Source organism: Larus michahellis, chromosome 4 (genome assembly GCF_964199755.1).
Source record: "Larus michahellis chromosome 4, bLarMic1.1, whole genome shotgun sequence".
Classification (NCBI taxonomy): domain Eukaryota; kingdom Metazoa; phylum Chordata; class Aves; order Charadriiformes; family Laridae; genus Larus; species Larus michahellis.
This window is the reverse complement of record NC_133899.1, coordinates 50,691,656-50,712,894: the sequence shown is the minus strand read 5'-3', so window position 1 is coordinate 50,712,894 and position 21,239 is coordinate 50,691,656. Positions and strand designations below refer to the sequence as shown.

The following is a 21,239-nucleotide window of genomic DNA, read 5'->3' as shown; positions in this document are numbered from 1 at the left end:
ACATGAGATCCACTAAGATCTGAACTAAATATATTTGTGTGAGGGACTGAGTAAATTGACTTCTTCATGAAGTTCTGTCAGCAGGGACAGAGGTTAATCCCTACGTATGCATCTTGGATGTCCTTTCCTTTTTTATACAATTCTCCCAATTAAATGTTTATTGTCGCATGGATGAAAGGGATTTTGAAGAATATATGGTAAAGAATATATTAAATTCTGGCATTAAGTCAGTATAAAAGTCTAAAAAGTGTGTTACTTATAGATGGGGATAAACTCAGAGGTTACTGTGGTCTGAATGTTTACAAAGCCTTGAATTTCCTTCCTCGCTTCCAGTTTTCCCCTGAGTTCCTTGCAAAGTAAAAATTGCAGTTCATGTAATTGGGTGGAATGATTCGGTGACTCTCTTAGTAAATGCATACTGTCAGGATTTGTGACCGCGGTGAGAAAAATGAAGTCTAGAGCTGGTACCTCGTAGATGGCAAAGCCAATGGTGTACAGGTTGGCTCCCAGCTTGCGTTCTTTCCTCCTATTTTTCTGCATCAGTGCAACGAGGAAGCTGCAGATAACCTCTTCATCCTCAGGATCATCATCTTCCTCCAGGAGCTTCAGGCGATACTGGGGATTGGTCCAAAACGTATCTGTGAAATCCCACCAACAACCCAAAGCAAACATGTAAAGCTTCAGTTTTCTAATGATACTCGTAATCAAAGAGAACTTGTAAGTTCCCTGCCTGTGGCTCCTGAGGGAAAAGTTAAAATTGGGCTAATATGTATATATTTTTTTCTGCATTATGTTTTTTTTACCTAGTTTTAACAAAACTGCACAGCAAAGGAGGATATAAAATGAAGAATTGGCATCTGACAAACTTCCAAAGCACCTAAAGCTGTAAGAAAGTGGATTTCCCAAGTGAAATCTAACAGAGTGAAACTGTTCTCTTTTCTCTTACTTGGGCCACTGTGAAGTATTTGAACAGTGATTTACCTTTGGGCTTACGAGGTGTGTGCTGTCACAAACGTAGCGACAGAAGATTTCCAGCTACAAAATCGTGTGCCTCATCCACTGAGGAAGCAAGGCTTTTCCTGTGGCTGAGCACTGATCAGGCTGTGGTATACCTTAGCCTGTGGGATCTAATACAGTCCCCATCAAAGAGGACGTATCTCTCTTAAGCCCCATTGCTCACCTGGATAATTGCGGCAGCCTCCAGCTGAGCAGCCTCTCACCCAGCGCCCTTCGTTGACTGACACAGTCCAGGTCTGGAGTTTATCTGCTTCCAGAGTATCAGGTGTGAGGTTACAGATCTCAAGTTTTGTGAAGTGCCTCATGAAATCTTCAAATGATATCCTGGAAGAATTGAGGGGAAACTGAACCCAAAGAGATTTACGTGGTGGGTGGTTGCCTGAAAGATCCTGGTGAGATGGAGGAGGGTGACCCACATTAATGCCACTTTCAGGGCAAGTTTGCAGTGGGAGCACCATGATTTCCTAATGCTGGCTGGTCAATTAACACAGATACACCTCCAAACTGGGGGAAACTGGGCTGAGAGGATGGTACATAGGAAGGGTGATAGAGAGCTTGTGGAAGGGTGACATAATTAGAAGGACTGTGCTGGTGGCACTCAATAAACCCTGGTGGGAGAATGAGGGGATTGCAGAGCAGGGCTAATTGGGAGTATGAGGGGAACAGGGACTACTGCAACAGTTTTAGCAGATTTAGCTAGTGCAATGTGATTTTATTAATTTTTTTTTTGCTATAGTTGCATATCTCCTAGAGAAACACAGGTTTTCGATTCTCACCAGAACTCCCCATCCTCCACGATCTTGTGCTGCAGGCGAATTTTCTCTGCTTCGTTAACAAAGTTCCACTCTTCTGACCTTCAAAGGAGTAAGCAAGTTAGATTACAATTTGCAATACAGTTTTCATTAAAATTTCTACTCTTTACTCTAAGACTCATTGAGTGGAAAGTCAAGAGTCATCTTGCTATATCCATATAATTTTTCCTTTGTCAGCCTTACAACCGTTTGTTCTCGATGCTACTCTCCTCTCCACATGCCCAAATCCAAAAGCAATTGCCCTGTTCCTCTCTGCCTTCCCTTCAGACATCCTCTTAGCAGCTCTCAAAAAATCTCCTGAACTGTGTTCATTTTATTTAGCTTGAAGACAAAAACGTTTGCAGACTCTCATTGCTGGAGTAGCTGTTGAAATTCCTTTCAGTAAAACCTAATGAGAAGCTTTATCCAAACTCGCTCATGTACTGACATCTTGCTTCATCCAGTTCTTCCATAACTGAAAAGATTTTTCTACTGTCACATATTGTTTTGAAAATAGACATCGCTGAACTTGCTAGACAGTAAAATCAGATTGACTGTGCCATTAGACTGGGGGCTCTCTCCATTGATTGAAGCGCCTTTTAGTGTCTTTTCTAGTTACTCTTTTATTTTTACAGCTTCAGCTAAGCTATCAAATATGATCAGCTTCAAATTTCATGTGTCAAAATAACAGCAAAGAAAATAACAGCAAAGACAATTCAGATACCTCATCATTAAATGTTAGGGTCATGCACAAGTTGTGTAAGGGCAAATAAAGCTGCAATTTTTTTTCAAATCATGTAAATCTTCTTTTTACTCACTTGTCACTCCAAGGTCCATTCCATTCCACCTGCCCCCAGGGGTTTCTCAGCCTTACCAGACGTATTTTTTTCCCTTTAAATGTTGTCTAATTGGAAAAGAAGGCAACAAGAATAGGCTGTTCAGAAAGAAACATTCTGCCTGTCAAATTGCTGATACTAGCTCCTCCAGTGATGGTACTGTACTGGGCCATCGTCCAGTCTGACCTTCTTGGGGTGAGTGCAGGAAGGCTGTAAGACCAGGAAGTGGCTGGCTGTGGCCTCATTTGCCCAAGCACACCATGGTGGACTATCCGTTTCCCCAGAAAGCCAGAACCTGGACAGGTTTGTTTCTCCACAAATCTTTCATTTATTTAGAAATAAATTTCATTTCCTCAGATCCTAAATTGTTTTGCTTTTTTCCCCCCCTCATAGCTTTGCTGAACATGCATTGTGCTAGGGCAGTAGCTCCTCATAGCTGGAGGAAAAGGACCATACGTACCTCTTCCACAGCAGTGACGGAATAGGCATGACCTTTGACAAGCCCGCAAGACATCCGGGTTTCATACTGCATTGGCACTATGGTCTGGTAGACACAAGATAAAAACTTGTAAGAGTCATGCAAAGCTCAGCCGGCTGCTCCAAGGCAGGTATGGCCACCCAGGGCTTTTGGAGGGAGGATGACACTGTTCAGGTGACAGGGGCTTTTGTCTTTGTTCTCTTTTTTTGCATTTGCCAAGGTGGCCGAGCTTAGTGCCCACAGAATTAATGTTGCTGGTTAGAAAGGAATGAAGCATGAACTAAAAAAGCAAAATGTTAATAATATCAATTGGAAAGGACATTCTATGATTAACTTTTTACCTTTGTGTAGGTTACTGCTTTTTGCACTCAGAACATGCTTTTTATATATATATATGTATATTTCTATATATATATATATGTATATAGGATGCTTAACCAAAACAATCATATTTTCTATTAGTGGGAGTATTCAGCCGTTTCTGGGATAGTATGTTCTGGTATGGCTCAGTAAGGTTATTAGGTATTAACTGAAAACATCAGAGCAGTTCAAGACCTAGAAGAATACTTCTACCTTTATGCATGGCTGCAATCTTATCACAATGACATTAAAGCACCCTATTTAATACAGTGTTCCTACTAACTTTACTATTTTATTTTTTTTTAATTTCCTGTGGAGATGTACGTTTTATTCCATAATTGTTAAAATCCTTATGTTTGAAATTTTTTCCAACTGGCATTCAGGAAGGGTGTAGCTTTCTTCAGCAATGTGTGCTCAGGTGTAAATACATTTACTGTCTTGGTAATCAACTGTTAGTGTGTCTGATAGGTTTTTATTTGCAAATCTCAGAATGGTCTGTATCTGGGAGATAAAGAATTGAGAGGAAGATGGCAGGTGCACAGTCTGCTGCGTTTGTAGGAGAGATGACTGAGAAGGGTGAGGGGGAAAGACCCTGCTATGCACACGTGGCATATCTGTGAAACTTCCCCTCCTCCATTACGTCTGTGACTGAGAGATGACCACAAGACCCTGCCAGTAATTGTGCCATTGCTTTTCGAGGGCATGAGAAAGGCAGGGCAGGAAATGAAGAATTAGTAAGTTCACACAGATGCATTCTCAACTTGCACAGGGAGGATCTCATCCAAATATTTCCTGGCTGTCACAATTATTTTCCATTATTTCCCTTCTCGTCCTATTTATTCTCTTTCTTACTTCTGTTTCCCTACTTTTTGTGCCTATAACTTCATATCTGTTTGCTTTTTTCTTCATTTCTATTCACGTTGTCATCATTGTTGCTTAATAGAACCCCTTTCTCTCTTTGTTTAAAGAATATTAACTTCTGCTAGTGCTCTGGGCTGCTTCTCTAGTGGCTTCTGAAGTCTGCACTACCTGCCTCTTTCCCTCAAGAGTTGTGATTATTTTTTTTCCTGGTGATGGCTCAGGAGTGTGTAATAATGCAGCAAAATGACTGTGGGAGCAGCAACTATAGAGTTGTCCAAACTTCTTTGAGTAGACAGTCACTGGGGAGGAAATTCTCCCCAAAACATGGGTGATTTGTGTAGGCATGCTTGCAAAACAAAGCAGTCATACTGGGCTTTCCCAGAGAGTTACACCATTTCAGTCTTTTAGGAACACTAAATATGGATGTCAAAAGAGGAAAAACCATCTATTTCTGCTGCAAATAAAGAAGACAGTTTGCGCAACCAAAAGTTTTAGATGATGTAATTGGGGTGGGTGTTGGATGTTTTTTCTCTCTGTAAAGTGACAGATGTAATTTCATTGTCATGGAAATGCAGCTCCCTAAAGGGCAAGGTATGGCAGCTGCCTGACAGAGAGAAGGAGAAAGCAGTGTGTCCCTCTACAGATTTGGAAGCTCTTCTGTTTCCCAGTATGGGATTTTCCTTTCACGTTTTTAACATCCCTCTCTCTATTTTGCTATATACTTAGGTTTGCTGGAGTTACTTTGTAGTTTATCACACATGTAAAACTTCACACATTTTTCATTTTCCTTGTTATGAATTTTAAATGAGGATCTTAAAGGCAGTAATCTAAAGGAGTGTCCCGAGAGCAGACTCCCCTCCATCAGTGGGCAGACCTCCACAGCACTCTCTGTCTCAAAATAAGTTCACCAGGAGCTTTTGTGCCTGGTGTGAGAGCTGTGCAGAGCTTGCTTTTTCTTTCTTTCACACCCCCTCCACACTTGGGGATCTTGTTCTATTCTAGTATTTTAATTTCCTCGCTTTTGCCATACTTTGCAAGCGAGGTACTTTATAAAATCCACTAATCATGTCCTGTTCCCAAATACAATAATCAATGTGCCACTTTGACATATTTGATATGATTTTGCTCTCTGTTTCTACTGTACAAGTAAGCTCTGGAAATAATAAGCCTTTGCCACAAGCCAACAGCCCTTTGCCTCAGTATCAGCAAAGCCCTCTAGTATCAGTCGCTGTGTTTGAAAGGACAGAAATCCTTTAATACACATGTCAAATAGCATCCATAAGAGGTCTTTAGTGTTGGGATAACTCAGTGAAGCCAAATAAGGATTTAAAAGCATAGATGATATGTTCCTCTAACTGTTCTGTCTGTAAATAAAAGCCCTGTGAAGCCAACTGCTTCCAGAAACATACGAACCCAGGCTGGCCTCTCGTCTGTCCCTTGGTAGTCTACAGTAGGGTGAGTCATCTGAGCGTTTTCTAGATTCTTCACCATTCGAGAAATCAGTTCCCCGATGTCGCTCCGAGGAGCTGATCCATAGGAAAAACCTAGGTTATCCTGGTACAGAGAATGGGAGAAAAGCGTCATGCAGAAAGATGAGGCAGGGAGAGAGAAGAGAAATTATACAAGAAAGATGAGTGGTAAAAGATAGCCTAGACAGATAACTTCTCTCTCATTATATGCTAGATGGCTCATACTTACCTATGGTGGTTGATAGCACTGCTTATTCTTCTGCCTTTACTGCAACTTCATACTTCATAATGATTAATGAAACTAGTTTTTTACTTTCACTTCTATGTTAACTACGGTAAATGAAGACAATTTAAGACTATATAGGCAATCGAAGGGTTGATTTCCCAAGCATTTGCACACTTAGCATCTTTGACATGGAGATTTGTGTCTTAAGAGAGTTGCAGCACCCCCCTACTAACCTGGACGAGGGCACTGAGGATGGGGGGTGCTGGTTTTGCTGATCACACCCCTTCTCCCCACCTCCATGTTCTGCTTCGCTTTGTTTCCCTTTTGGCACTTGCTGTTTGCTAATGGGTGGTGTCTAGTGGAGATGACTCAGTCTCCTAGAACTGAATGTTTGCTATATGGACTAAACCAAGTAGTTCCAAAAGGTGTCATATATGTAATTATGGATGAAGAGGTCCCTCTTCTCTACCCTTTCTTATGGCTTATCTGCAAAATTCATAGACTCACATCAATGGAGCTGGCCATGAGGGATCCTCTGTCAATGGCATGTTTCATGATTTTATAGATATCTTTAGGGGCATCCTTTATCTCATAGAACTCGGTGACTCCTCCGGTGAAGTCCTCCATAGCTTCGGTAGTGTTGCCTCCTTTCAAAGCTTCGTATGACCCATGGAGTCTTGGAAGGAGAAAAGAATAATAAGATTCTCTTTTACACAGATAAAGGTACCTACCTATATATTTATACTTATCTTGTGTGTGTGAATAAATAAAGATATGTAAATACCCATACTAAAAAAAACCCCACAAACCATCTGTTTGGTAACCCTCAAGTTAAAAGTTTTAAAACGTGCCACCTGTACGCATCAAAAAAAAATTATGTTGAGAATCAAATGTGGATCTCTGAGTGAGTAGCAAAATCCCCTAGAAGATATGCTTTACCCCATCCCCAATTCTGAGGCATGAGGATCTATAGGAAAAGGCAGTGGTATGTTCAGAGCCTCTCTATGTGCTCATTATAGGTCCTGTATGCAGTGGTTTAACCACACCGCCCCCCCCAGCCAAAGCCTCAGTGGGGAGCCCGTCGCAGTCCAGCAGGTCATTTTACTTTGCGTAGGCCTTTTCCAGGAGGGCACTCCAGAACTCGTTGCGCTGGGAGGACTTGGTAAAGACCAGCTGGTTGTTGTATGTGGGTAAGCAGTCATCGATGACAACGTCCACCCAGTCTCCATAGCGCCAGAACTGAATAAAGGCAAACAGAAAACACCCCTGTGTTGACTTGGTGCAGGGAGGGGGAACCTGGCTGAAAAACCAGGCTGAGAGAGGACAAATGTGGAAATGAACTGCTTCATAATGTGACAAAAAGTGATGGCATCGGGAGGGAGGCAGCCGGACTGAATTCCTCTGGGCAATGCGTGTGGACCAGTGAGAGGTCCCTTAGGGGAGGCAAGGGAATTACGGAAAGCAGTCAATCTTTTCTAAATAAGAGGTTCTTCAATAACTTGTTTTTGACAGAGACCAGCTGCCTGTGGGCCTAAAAATAGATGCTCTTGCCAACTCCCCGTGTGTCTGTGCTGGCTGTACGGCTGCATCTGAGTAGCGAGGCAGGACTGGGCACCTGTTACTATCCCTTACACGCAGGACACAGCAACCTGCAAACGCTTCCTTGGTGGATTAATGCTCCCTAGTTGCCTGTAAGGGCTGTCCCTTCTGTGACTGCCCTGTTGGAAGAGTTTGCGGTGGGGCAATTCAATCCCTCGTGCTTCCAAAGGGCAGAGAAGTGAAAGGGAAGAGCGTGCTGAGAGCTGAGCTCTCTCTTGGGTAAATACAGTTACATCTGCCTCCCGCTAGATGCAGGGACTCACCTGGAAGTGAAAGATGCCAGCATAGTTTTGTATAAAGGACTGGTCATGTGGTATGACTCTGCAGAGGAGTTTTTTATTCAGTGTCAGGCAGGCAATGGCAGCTAGGAACCAGCAGTCACCTGTAAATGAGCAGAAGCAGCAGACAAAATGAAGGGACAGAGCAACTAGAATGAAAGGGAAAACCTGAGATACTGCAAAGCAACATGTTAATTCTCAGTAGAGCATGCCATCATCGCCTTTCAGTAGAGGGCTCTTCTCCATGTGTTCTGTGGTACTTTATCACTTTATTTGTGCTCTGGGAATGCTCGTTGGCATCATTCATGGTTAGGTACATGTCTGTTAAATAGATGTTCCCTGTAATTTAGAAAATGCCTAAAACCTGATGAGCTCTGTTGCCTGTGTCAAGATTTCCCTGTCCCATATGAACTCCTATCTGAATTCCCATGTTACTTTTCCTTCCAAGCTCAGGACAGAGACCAGCTGAGAAATAACTCTCTCCCAGGTGGAGCTCTTGTACAGCTGAAGCTCGGTCTCGCATTTTCATGTTCTGCCCTCAGGATAACCCACTGTCCCAGTCATCGTTCTGTGGGGCCTCTTTCCTGCTTCATTGCTCTGATGCATTTTCCTCTTTGTATCTGCACTGTTGTAAACGCTGTTCCCTTTAGCGCTTTTCAGTTCCTCATTCAGACTCTTGCACAAGTTTGCTGCCTCTGTAGGAGCTCTGGGAAAGTGACTTTCTCCCACAGTACTTCCGTGTTCAGCAAAGGATGCCTCAACCCTTAATTAAAACCTCCTTGCTGCTACTGTAAGAGAGGTTATATGGTAAGCTTGGCTGAGCAGTGTGAATTAGTGGGGCGATAGAATTATATGAGGTACCAAAAACTAAACCTAATTGCAGGGAGCTGTAAAATAAATTTATGAAACTGGTGGAATGATAAAACATATAGAAATACATATAAGTATATATTTTGGAAAGCCACCTCTGTACATACTTTCTTGCTGGCAGCCAATGTAGCGCTATGTAGGGCTTGCGTGTGCAGCTCTTGCTGTACCTGTTAAACTGTCTTTATCTCAACCCATGAGTCTTCTCACTTTTACTCTTCTGATTCTCTCCCCCATCCCACTGCGGGGGAGTGAGCAAGTGGCTGCATGGCGTTTAGTTGCCGGCTGGGGTTAAAGCACGACAGTTACCTATTTCTCCTTAGGAAGGATGTGGGGTCAACCGTGAACAGGAGTTTTCTAAACTATCCAATATTCAGCAGAACTCAAAAAGATAAACAATGCTATGAGTAGTTGAGGAAGGAATGGAAGACAAAAGAGAGAACATATTACGCACATAAATTCATTTGTGTCCGCAGCTTGGAAACTGTGAAGTTCTGGTCGCCTCAAAAGGAAAGGCAATGGATTTTTTTTGTTTGTTTGTTTTTAAAAAAAGTACTGGGAAGGTGAGGACAGTCACAAGCACAGAACAACTCTTAAATGAAAAGATTAATGCACATTAGGATGCATTGGCTCAGGAAGAAGGTCACAGGAGAAGCTATAAAACCATGAAAGACATGGCAAAGCTGAGCAGGGGATGACTGTACAAAGCAGTGCAAGTGAGTGCCATGTGGATGACTGTTGCAGGGGCATCACTTGTACCTAAGTAGCAGCTCTATATATCAAAGGCTCTTTGAGCATCTAAGCTTAAGTTCTTCAATATAGGGGTTTTCCTTGAGTACAAGGCACACTTAGCTGGAGGCCTTCAGAAGATTCTGTATGGAAATAACAGGACTAAATACTTGAAAAAATACAACAGTAGCTGGTTAGATTTTTCTCTCAGTCAAATAACTCCTTCTCTGTACCTCTTATTCTCATCTTAGCTCATTTTGTTCATCCTCAAATCCCACGAGAAAGGCCGAGTGGTGCTTTGTAACACACTTATGGTATTAGTTCATGAAAAGCAAAACACCCTGCAAAGCATCTTTTGCTTAAAGTTCTTCGCTAGATTGCTACTAGGCAGATAGCAATGATTTGCTGTATAGAGCAGGAATCAGTAGGTGTGTAGTGGTATATGGAAACAGAGGATTTCAAATATCATCTTGGAAGCAGAAGAAAATTAAGTGAGAGCTCAGCTATGATGCAGACTTTAAAAAAGTTCAGGATTGAAGTAAGAATTTCATACCTAATTCTCCTTGGCAGATATCTGTTCTGTTGGCTCCACCGATGATAAACCGTGGATTCTCACAGATTTCCTGAAAAATATAAACAGATGGATGAGCAGGAAAAACATACATTATAATGCCTGTTTGCCACAAATAAAGGCTGGTTTAGGGCAATGTTTTCGTGTAGGGTAGTTTGTGGATATCAAAATCTCCTGCAGAGTTTTCAGTGGCAGAGTTTCACTATGGAAATGTTTTAGAATCCGGGTGTTCCAGACTTCAGGTACAGCTTTCTCCATGTGTCTACAGGGCTTAATAGCTAGTCGAGGGGGATCACTCTGTACAGTTAAAATGAGGAGAATAGGGAAAAATATTTTTTCCATACAACGAAAAAATAAATGTTAGAGGAGAGCAGGCAGGTGGAAAGAACCTCAGGGGACCAGATTAAATTCTTTAAAAATGACTGCAGGTTTAAGGTGTCCAATTTGCAGTAACTTATATGCTGAGGTATTAATAAGGTTGAAGAGTGCATTTCATTAGGAATGAACCCCAGTAATACTCCTTGAAATTTGCCCAGTATCAGGTGTTTAATTCTCGGGAATAATCAATTGCTGGTTAAGAGATTTTGTTCTTTTGCTCACGTTGCAGTATTTAATTGCCAATGCTGTGTTCAGAAATACAATAGATACATCTGTCTCTGAGGACAGGAAGCTCTTCTTTTGCCCTGCACTTAGGACAATGTATTGGGTTTGTCAGTATTTACACTAGTACAGAGTGGGCACAAGATGCTGTACCAGCATAAATAATTAAGAAATTTCTGTAGGGAAGGAAGAACTATGTAGGAACTACCAGCAATGGAGGTGGGACCATCGTAGGGTTACACAGAACCTCTTCCATATAGGACAAAGAACTACAGGGTATAGGAAAGTCAAGGGAAGAAGTAGCACCTGTCCTACAGAGAGAAAAAGTCCCTGCTTTATGCCGTCACTCATACTTGAATGCTTGGTATGGGGAAGAAAAAGTAGACCCCTAATTTTTGGACCCATGTCTTGTGAGGGTAAGATATTGCAACCTGAGGACTGCTTCACTGAGCAGCTGCAAATGGGGAAGAAGACAAAGTATAGTCCAGGAAACAAATTTGCTGGAAGACGGCAGGGCTGGAATGGGAAGGAGAAAGAGAAAACAACTGCTAATTGCTCGTGTGGCAGCACAGGCAGCTGACGCTACCTCTGCGGTCTAAAGCTTTTTTCCCATGTCATCAGCGTAGCCCTGGATTTTCCCAGACTCATGTTTCAGGTCTAGTAGTTTCACTTGGCTTGAGCCCACTTTTTTGCTCCTTCACAGTAATCAGCAGAGTTGCTTTGATGTAAATATTTGGATTAGTCATATAGCCAGAGAGACCAGCTTCCGGCTCCTCCCAGCAGTCAACTTATTCTCCGCAAGGGGGGGAATGGAGGGATTGTCCTGTTATTTTGGGCCTCAGTCAGCTGTCCTGGGGTCCAGTTCTGCCAAGGCAGCTGTTTGAGATGCCTTCATGCATCTCCACCCACTTGCTCTGTTGAAAATGTTCTTCCTCACATTGCTGTGGTGCTCTTCTGAAAACTAGCTGTGAGATGCCAGGTTTTCCTATTGTGTTTTTCAGCCTCTATTGCTGTATTTTAGCTTGATCCTGCTCCTGTTACAGTAACAAGCTCTGAAATCCAGCATGCTGTGTTTTAGATGAAGGTAGCTAGATGGGGCCTAAGTGTTTCCAAATATTAAATGTACAGCAATTATTGTTCATCAGAGCAATTTATTGCATCCTGGACTTGTTTGCTTTGGAGGATGGTTGGTAAATAAATGAAAATGAGGGAATCATACAGTTGTCAGATGGACCGATTTAGCTATGACTAAAATGCTTTTCTTGCATTTCCTTATGGTGGCCAGGTGCGTTTAGTACACTGTGGATATACTTTTAATATTGTATTACCCTAGTTCATCTCCAGCTGTGCTAGTTGTGCTGAGTACAGCCGAATTTACAGGGAAAGGTTTCAAGGTCTTCCAAGGCTGATGAGAAGTACTCAGTGAGCAGAGTGGGATGACCTGGTGTTCAAGATGCAGGTCGCAGATCTGTCCTCCCAGCCTCCCTGGCTGAGCAAGGGTTTGCTCTTCATCTCTTCGGTCAAGTTATCAGAGAGAATCCCAACAGGCTGCACTTCATCGATGCAATGATTCATCTAGAAAGAGTCTTCTGTGATCTGAATGCCTCAGACAGCCTTGTACTATCCAAGGGACCTTTGTTTTCACTGGCTTGATTCAGTTCGGACTGTAACTTCATTACAAAGAGCCAAGGTTACAGCAAAAGAGACAGAAAATCCTAGGAAAAACCCATGAGTAGTGCCTGCTGCTTTCTGGGCAGAGGGTACTTACGAATCAGTTGGAAGAGAGCACTGGAAAATGCAAAGGCAGCATGGAACTAAAAATGGCATTTGACCTTTGTTATATTTTCATTAGCTTTTCTTCTGCGTCAGGAAAAACCCTCCACTCAGCTTATACTGTTGCAGCAAAAAGCATTCATTCCTTTAAAAACCTGCTGTTAATAAATGCATCATTCTAAGTAAATTCCCTAAACTGATCCTATCAAGTAGAGGAAGCATCTTCTTTGGTTCTGCCTAAGACAATTTGTAACCTCAGGCTGCTCCCTTGGTCCCTTCTAGACCATGCTATTAAATGTCTGTGCTGCAGACTTCAAGGCAGAGCTCGACATTGTCAGACACCAAGCTGGTTTTAGAGTTTCAGAGTTGGATTACTCTCATCTGAAAGTCTTGCCTTGGTGGCACTAAACACTGTCTTTGCTTTGATTTGCAGTACTGCCTGTAGAGGCACACATTTTATGATTACTAAATTCAAACAGCTTCACACCCGAGCAGCAGATGATCAGACTGATTAATTTTCTTTCTAAGCAAAATCCACTAGTCTGATGACTTGATTTTATTTGTATTCATTTTGAAAAGAAAGCTCTTCCTGCTGACTTTCTTGGCTATGGACAGGATCACCGTAGGGAAGTCATAGAATCTGGCGATTAATGCTGTGACCTCCTGGCTGTGAGCAGGGAGAATGACAATGGTACATTTGAAAGCACAGTGCCACGGCAGAGCCTTCCTATTAATGTCCTAGTGTCATTAGATCCAAACAGGACTGCAGCAGGACCTCTCAATACTCTGCATTGTGTTACAATACAGACTTTTTTCAACTCTTAAAGATCGGTGACTTTGTCCCTGCTGTCAGCCCACAGAAGCTCCCAGAGGCAGCGTAGAGGTGGGAGGCAGAGGTCATTAAGAAAGCTGAGCACAGAGCCTGCCACTGAGCTGGATATGACATGGTGCAGGTGAGAATGGCTCTTTGGGCTTCTCTTACCTTCCATGGGTGAGAAAATGATTTAATATTATGCATTAACTGAGGGGGATTTTATTTCCCCTCTACGTACCTAAACCACACTCACACATACTCTGGAGAGAAACACTGGAAGGATCCCGCAGTCTTTACTTGGGGAAACTTTCAGGGCTGTCACTTGGCTTTTGCCCAAATTGAGTATTAGGTGGTCTGCTCTGTGCATTCATGTTGCAGCATGGCAGTCACTAGCTGGATGGAATTACAGGGGCCTTCTCGCAGCCCCCGTGCCAAGGCTCACAGCTGCTCTGCATGGCAGCCGTCCTTCTGACGGTAAGGCACAAGACCATTCCCAGTGCCCTCGCTGCCCTCGCACATTTTAGGAGGTGTCGGTAGAGGACCTGACCTCCAGATAGCACAGAGAAGAGCCTGCAGAGCCAGACACATGAGAGCAAGGGGTAGGTCTGGGGCCAGAATGCTCGACACCTCTCTCCACCTTGGTAATGAATTGCAGGAGCCCCGAGGAAAGGGTTGAGTTGCAGCACAGCCATTGCCAGGGGAAGCAGAGAGAGCCCGGGTCCCAGCAAACCACAGGTGGGAAGGAGAGTTGCCCATCCTGGGATTGGGATCGGGGGAGTACCATCATGTGGCTGACTTGCTGTGGGGTCCTTGTAAATCCCCAGCAGACTCCTAGCCTTTCCACATGTCAGCACAGTGTGTGAGGGCTGCAGAGAAGCAGCACTATTCAGCTGAGGAACGGCACCATCGTCAGTGCTTGGTTATAGTGTTGGTAACTGGCAAACATGTGCCCTTTAGACTAACTTTGTGATTCCTCAAATAATACTTGGAGCTTCTGGAAACACTTGCACTCAACAATCCCACGTCAATCCATGTCATCGCAGATAATGCTCATTTAAGGCCAGCATTAATCTTTCATATATAGGTTAGGTGACGTGACTGAGGTGACTCAGGAAGCCAGAGGCAGTCTGGAACAGGTTGCCTATTTCCCAGCTCTCTGTTTTAAATGAGATCTTAGAGAACATGGATCACTCTGTTTGCTATTCCTGGGCGTATGCGGAATATACAATATCCTACAGAAATCAGGGAAAGGACCTAGAGTGAAGCCAGCGTTAGGATACTCTCTCAGGACTTCTGAATTGTCTGGTATTTAGTTTTCTGTTAGAATGCATTATCAAATCTGATTCAATTCAGTTTGACCTGAATTTCAAAGAGATTAAAAATTACCACTTTATAAGACAATTTTTTAGAAGCTAGTTGCTTTCTTTGCCAAAAAAATGCCATTGCAATTTAATAAGAACAGAAGTTGTCTGTATCTTTACAGACTGTTAGAAAACTTGGCCTGTGCAGTCAAATCTTTACATTTAGTGCTTCAATGATTGCTTTAATCTCTTAGCAAAATACCCTTTAGCCCAGTATCACTCCTTCATATAAATTTGACTTTATGACGTGCTATTAACATGTCTATTGTGGCTATTCGTGTACGTGCTATTATAGGGCAAGTCTTCCTGCCAGTGCTATATAACCTACAGTTTCAAAGTCCAGTGAAGCACCTCTCCTGTGAGGACAGGCTGAGAGTTGGGGTTCAGCCTGCAGAAGAGAAGGCTCTGGGAAGACCTTATGGCAGCCTTCCAGTATCTGAAGGGGGCCACAAGAAAGCTGGAGAGGGACTTTTTACAAGAGCATGTAGTGATAGGACAAGGGGTAATGGCTTCAAACTGGAAGAGGGTAGATTTAGACTGGATATCAGGAAGAAATTTTTCACTATGAGGGTGGTGAGGCACTGGGACAGGTTGCCCAGAGAAGCTGTGGATGCCCCTTCCCTGGAAGTGTTCAAGGCCAGGCTGGATGGGGCTCTGAGCAACCTGGTCTAGTGGAAGGTGTCCCTGCCCATGGAACTAGATAATCTTTATGGTCCCTTCCAACATAAACCATTCTATGATTCTGTGAAGCAAAGTCCTGAGTCAATCTGAGATCAGCACCGATAAATACAGGTATTTGCATCAGCGCTCAAGAGGTCTCACTTTGCAGTTGTGGTATGATGGCAAGGTGGGGGATGCATTATAAAAGGAGAAAGTGATAAATGTGTCTCTCCTCTTTGGGGACCTACTGGGTGCAGCAATGACCTGAATTACAGGGTTTGTTTTAAAACAAACACACACATTTGCAACAGAAGGCATAGGCCCGGTGCGTCCCCAGCAGGACAGCCATCTCTATGGGAGTCAGGACCGACTGGATCCATGATCCCAAAGCACACCAGTACTCGGCAGGCACAGACTGCAGCTCTCTGGATCTCCTGCCTCTGCTCTACCTGCATCTGGCAGCACAGACACATCAGATGTCAACACTTGTGTCAAAAGAACACAGATAGCTTTGGTTCTGATGTTTAGGTTTTGAGTCTTTCTACAGTCCTTAGCATGTTGTTGCTGAATAATAAGTATAGAACTCCAAAACCTATTTGTTAATGAGTGGCTTAGAGAACTATGTTTGGGATAGAGATCCTGAAGTCTTCCCTTCTTCGGGAAGAACCTTCCCAAAGCCAAAGGCTTGGTCTGTGCCTGCTCAGATATATTAGACAAGCGTGAGGTTACATTGTGCTTTATTTTTAATGATATTCACACTAGTGGTCTGACTGCCCCAGGGTGCTGGCACTCATCCACCGTACTGCTGTGTCACTTTCCTCTCTGTAGAAATAAGGGAAATCCATCCCTTTAAGATGATTGACTTGTGGCTGCATTTAACTCATTCACAGGCGTGTCCAGGAGCTGATGCAGCCGTGGTGATGGTGAAGGAGTGACAGAGCATATACGCACAGGGCACAGCAGACGGGGGAGTCATGTTGCTCCCCCCCTGTTGCTCACACTGTTGCGACAGTGGCACACGGCCTTTCCCCGCGTCTGTAACGGCTGCCCACAAGAGCTCCCGGGCTTTTGCTCTTTAGATACGTTCCTGTGGTTAGCTTTTTCTACCACCACTGACTTTGCCATTGAAGCACAGATTTGGGTGTTGGGGGAGTATGGCAAATCTAGAAGAGGCGGCAAAAAATTGCCAGAGAACGGGAGCTGGGGAAGCTCCTCAGAAGCACGTCCTCGCTGCCAGACAGGGGACAGCAGGGGCTGAGGCAGTGTCCCAGGGGCACTGGAGGGGAGCAGCTGCCCAGCAGGAATGACAGGGAAAGAGGAGAATTCCTCATGTGGTAGGATGGGGAATCAATTGGGAACTGAGGAATTAGTCCTCTGCCTGTGAGAGAGACTCAGGGTGGGAAAGAAGAGGAAGGCAGGCTGGGGAATGCCCACAAGACAGGAAAAATAAATGGGAATAGTAGGCAGAAGTGGGTCCTCATAGTGATTTATAACGCTTACGTTCATGGTAAATGGATAATACGCTAAACTGCATTTGTAAGTTGGCTAAGCAACGTTGGGAACAATCAACTGAATAAAACCATGTTTCAGACCCTAACCTGTCCTTTTATTTTCACAGATTAGGAAACCAGCAGAATGCTGAAGTAAAGTTGTAAGCGAAATAAGGCAGTGCTTAAAAATTAAGCCTCAGCAAACCCAACAACTTGTAGCAGAATGAGGAGAATTCTTTTTTGGTAGTTTCAGACAAGAAAATCCCTAGCAAATCATGACAGAAGAAAATTAAATTCCATATTTCTTTTTCTACAGATTTAATTCCATCTCTTATTTTGTTTAATTTTTGTTTATTGTATTTTAGTTATTATATACACACTCTCTGAGCTTCCACAGCCCTAGCTAGTTATCTTCCAGGAGAGCTCTAGGGAAATACGTTTCCAGCTTATTCCCCCTGCCTCCCACAACACACACTTTCTGCAAAAATGTAAGCTCGGGGTGAATACTTCAATTTACAGACAGTAAAAAACACTCAGCAAACATGTTACTTACACGTGGTCTTTTCCATTCGAACTTGATAGGGATTTTCTGGCTGTAGAAGAGGGAGGATTCATTCGGTGGGAAATCAGGATCTTCATAGAGAATGTTTTTCTCCAGGCACTTCTTGTGAAGCTCTTCATAGGTCTTCTCCTTCACTCTGATAATGGGCTGGTTGCGACTTATAATGGCAGAATAAATCCCCCCCGTGCCCCCACCCGCACCTTCAGTTGTAGTGCTAATAGTAGCGCTGGGAACCGACCCAGCACCTGTCTGCTGAGCCACTGCTGCATTTATGGCGGTCGGCATGGGAATCAGGCTTAAAGCAGACGTTGAAAGAAAGCAAGGTCTTGCAAACTGGAAGGAAATTTGAGAGAAGAGGAAGTTGCTGGGTAAACCGCTTTTTCTATCCGTTGAAAGTCTCCTAGTCAAATCGGCAAGCAATAGAATTCCATGTGGTTAAGGGCGTTGTGCACCCTCTCAGAAGGTGGTATTTTGTCATAACAAATTGGAATTTATTCCTCAATGTAGAACAGGATAATCTGTTGGCTAACTCCTGTGCCTGTGTTGTTGTATCTACAGCATGTGTGTGTGCGCCTGTCCTGTGCGCGTAAGAGCCCAGAAGGGACAAGCTTTTACGCATGAAATCTAAAAATAACTACAGGCAAAGGGTGAGAGAGAGGGAAAGTGAGACGGTTAGTAAGATGGTGTCAATCTTCTGCGCAGCTCATGCCGAGGCCAGGCATGTTCCTGGGACAGGCTCCATGTGCAGGCTGACTCCTTGTGCAAGCAGCCCATCTTTTCCTTAAGTAGAGAGAACAGCGAAACTGGAAGCTAAACTCCTGCTGATCTGGGAACACACTTACGAATTACTGCCAGCCACTAAACTCGTCCTGACACTCCGGAAGGAACAGTTGTACTCAACTTGTTGTTTCTACTCTTTGCTGCAGAAAAGATATATAGAGATTTTTACTAGTAGGGAGGCTTATCTGAAGGCATGCTCCTAGTAGTGAAAAAAGTAACTATTTTATGCTACTGAGGTCAGGTCAATACCCGCCAGCTGGGTTTGGCTCCTCTAGAAAGCAGCTCACCAGCACTGAGATTCACTTGGTGGTAGCTACCTCCCATGTAAAAGGCACCTTTTCATATAGGGGGCCCACTGTGGAAACTGGGCCATTCTGCATGTGCTAGCATATACCAATTTTAGAGGAGACGTCTGACTTTGCACATTTATTTTATCACACAACAGTGGGATAAGGGACAAATTCACAGTCTCTATGAAAGAAAATCTAAACACACGTTGCTCTTCTCTATAACCCAGTTCTTTAAAAGGTGTCAAGAAAAGCCCCCTAACACCTTGATTTTTCTTTGATTGGGAAGTCTTAAATCACACGATGACATCAGCGTTATTTTTGCTTAATGACACTTGTCTCTGGACTCTGGCTCATGTACACATTGCTGACCTTCTGCCCTAGTACTATGGTGTTTTCCAAAGCACTGATTCTTCTTTTTTTTTTTTTCCTCATCCATTTGCTTGGTTTACACATTTCAAACCAACAGTACAATGGACAATCTCTAAACATCATTAAAAAAGCCTTCACTAGGGGAACTTTTAAAGAAGGCAATATAGTTGGCAAGCTTGACAACCCTCTAGAAGTATTAATCCTCAGTCTTCTAACGGTGGCCTAAATCCTTTTCTTTTTATCATGAATGCAAGCCTTCTTGCACCAACAGGGCAACCAGAAAGGGCAGATTCAAGTGTTCATGGAGATGGGAACGCAATTTCTTCACGGTGGATAGTTCAGATGCAGAATTGATGACTTCCTCATTACATTTAGACGCAAGGATTGCAGGGCTCATATTTGACATTACTCTGCAGGACAGCTTGGCAGAGACACATCTCTCTCTTTCCAGGATGTTTCAAGAGCAATGCAAGTGATGCAAGGGCTTCTCATTGCACAGCTTCAGGAAAAATGCTCATTTTGGAGCCTGTGCGTATGTTCTTTCTTTCATGTTCTCCCTTTTTGCCCAGTACAAAAATTCATCTATTACGTCTCATACACAGAGCTCTGTTTCGGGAAGAATATCAGTAGCACAGGTGTGGCATTTGGCAAGTTCCTTGTGGGCTGCTGGGGAGGGTCATGGAGAACAGGAGAGGTGCCTGAGGACCGGAGGAAGGCCAATATCACTCCAGTCTTCAAAAAGGGCAGGAAGGAGGACCCAGGGAACTACAGACCGGTTAGTCTCACCTCCGTCCCTGGGAAGGTAATGGAGCGACTCATTATGGATGTCATATCCAAGCACGTTCAAGAGCAGGAAGTTATTGGAAGTGGTCAACATGGATTTACCAAGGGTAAATCATGCTTGACCAATCTCGTAGCCTTCTATGATGTTATAACTGGCTGGCTAGATGAGGGCAGAGCAGCGGATGTCATTTCCCTTGACTTTAGCAAGGCTTTTGACACTGTCTCTCATAACATCCTCCTTAGGAAACTGAGGAAGTGTGGACTAGACGAGGGGACAGTGAGGTGGATTGAGAGCTGGCTGTGTGACAGGACTCAGAGGGTTGTGATTAATGGAGCAGGGTCGAGTTGGAGGCCTGTAACCAGTGGTGTCCCCCAGGGGTCCATACTTGGACCAGTATTGTTTAACGTATTCATCAATGACCTGGATGAGGGGACAGAGTGTATGCTCAGCAAGCTGATGATACCAAACTGGGTGGGGTGGCTGACACCTCAGAGGGCCGTGCTGCCATCCAGCGTGACCTAGACAGGCTGGAGAGCTGGGCAGAGAAGAACCTAATGAGGTTCAACAAGGACAAGTGTAGGGTCCTGCACCTGGGGAGGAAGAATGTCAGGCACCAGTATAGGTTAGGGGTGGACCTGCTGTAAAGCAGCTCTGAAGAAAAGGATCTGGGGGTCTTAGTAGACAGTAAATTATCCATGAGCAAGCAATGTGCCCTTGTCGCCAAGAAGGCCAATGGAATTCTGGGCTGCATAGGGAAGAGTGTGGCCAGCAGGTCAAAGGAGGTCATTCTCCCCCTCTGCTCTGCACTGGTGAGGCCACAACTGGAATACTGCATCCAGTTTTGGGCTCCCCCATTCAAGAGAGACGGGGAACTACTGGAGGGAGTCCAGCATAGGGCAACAAAGATGATTGAGGGATTGGAGCATCTCCCTTATGAGGAAAGGCTGAGAGAGCTGGGACTCTTTAGCCTGGAGAAGGCTGAGGAGAGACCTTATTAATGTTTACAAGTATCTAAAGGGTGGGTTTAAGGAGGATGGAGCCAGATTCTTCTCAGTGGTTCCCAGTAACAGGACGAGGGGTAATGGGCACAAGCTGGAACATAGGAAGTTCCGATCAAATATAAGAAAAAACTTCTTTATGGTGAGGGTGCCAGAGCACTGGAACAGGCTGCCCAGGGAGGTTGTGGAGTCCCCTTCTCTGGAGACTTTCAAGACCCACCTGAATGCAGTCCTGAGTAATGTGCTCTAGGCAATCCTGCTTTAGCAGGGGAGTTGGACTTAGATGATCTCTAGAGGTCCCTTCCAACTCTGAAAAATTCCATGATTAGCAGTGTTTTTATTACTTCTTTTTTTTTCTTGGGATGGTCAGCAAGTGTCAGGGTATGACCTGCTGCCACTGCGACAGCTAACAGTTCAGTAGTGCCTGCATAGGGAATGGCAGGTGGACATGCACTTCTCACTTCTAACCCAATGCTGCTTTTTACAGATGTTCAGGAGTATTATGTGGTTATACCTGTTCAAAGAACAGCTTCTCCTTTTCTTATTTTTTACTGGACAGATGGTTTTTGTGAGAAACAGCAGTTGCTAATAAAAGACAAACGGCATCTTTAAAAAAACACAAGTTACCATAGAGAAGAATGGATATGCTGTCTGCTATAAACAGAAAAATAGACCC

The 21,239-nt window shown here is 43.9% G+C and overlaps 1 protein-coding gene across 6 annotated transcripts in view; it reads right to left on the bottom strand.

Moving 5' to 3' along the window:
• The window catches only part of CAPN3 (calpain 3), a 32,772-nt gene extending 14,673 nt beyond the window's left edge, over positions 1-18,099 (bottom strand). For 3 of the 6 annotated variants that reach the window (XM_074584664.1, XM_074584665.1, XM_074584667.1), the window contains exons 1-11: positions 17,334-17,938; positions 10,065-10,134; positions 7,901-8,019; positions 7,144-7,277; positions 6,546-6,714; positions 5,757-5,897; positions 3,105-3,188; positions 2,627-2,712; positions 1,794-1,871; positions 1,181-1,341; positions 469-638 (exon numbers count right to left, since the gene is read on the bottom strand). In XM_074584664.1, coding sequence (XP_074440765.1) covers positions 469-638; positions 1,181-1,341; positions 1,794-1,871; positions 2,627-2,712; positions 3,105-3,188; positions 5,757-5,897; positions 6,546-6,714; positions 7,144-7,277; positions 7,901-8,019; positions 10,065-10,134; positions 17,334-17,627 — 1,506 coding nt within the window. In that variant the 5' untranslated portion in view covers positions 17,628-17,938. Of the gene's footprint in view, positions 1-462; positions 639-1,180; positions 1,342-1,793; positions 1,872-2,626; positions 2,713-3,104; positions 3,189-5,756; positions 5,898-6,545; positions 6,715-7,143; positions 7,278-7,900; positions 8,020-10,064; positions 10,135-17,333 lie in introns of those variants that run through there. The other 3 variants (XM_074584666.1, XM_074584669.1, XM_074584670.1) reach the window with 3 other exon arrangements.
• Positions 18,100-21,239: the final 3,140 nt, after the last annotated feature.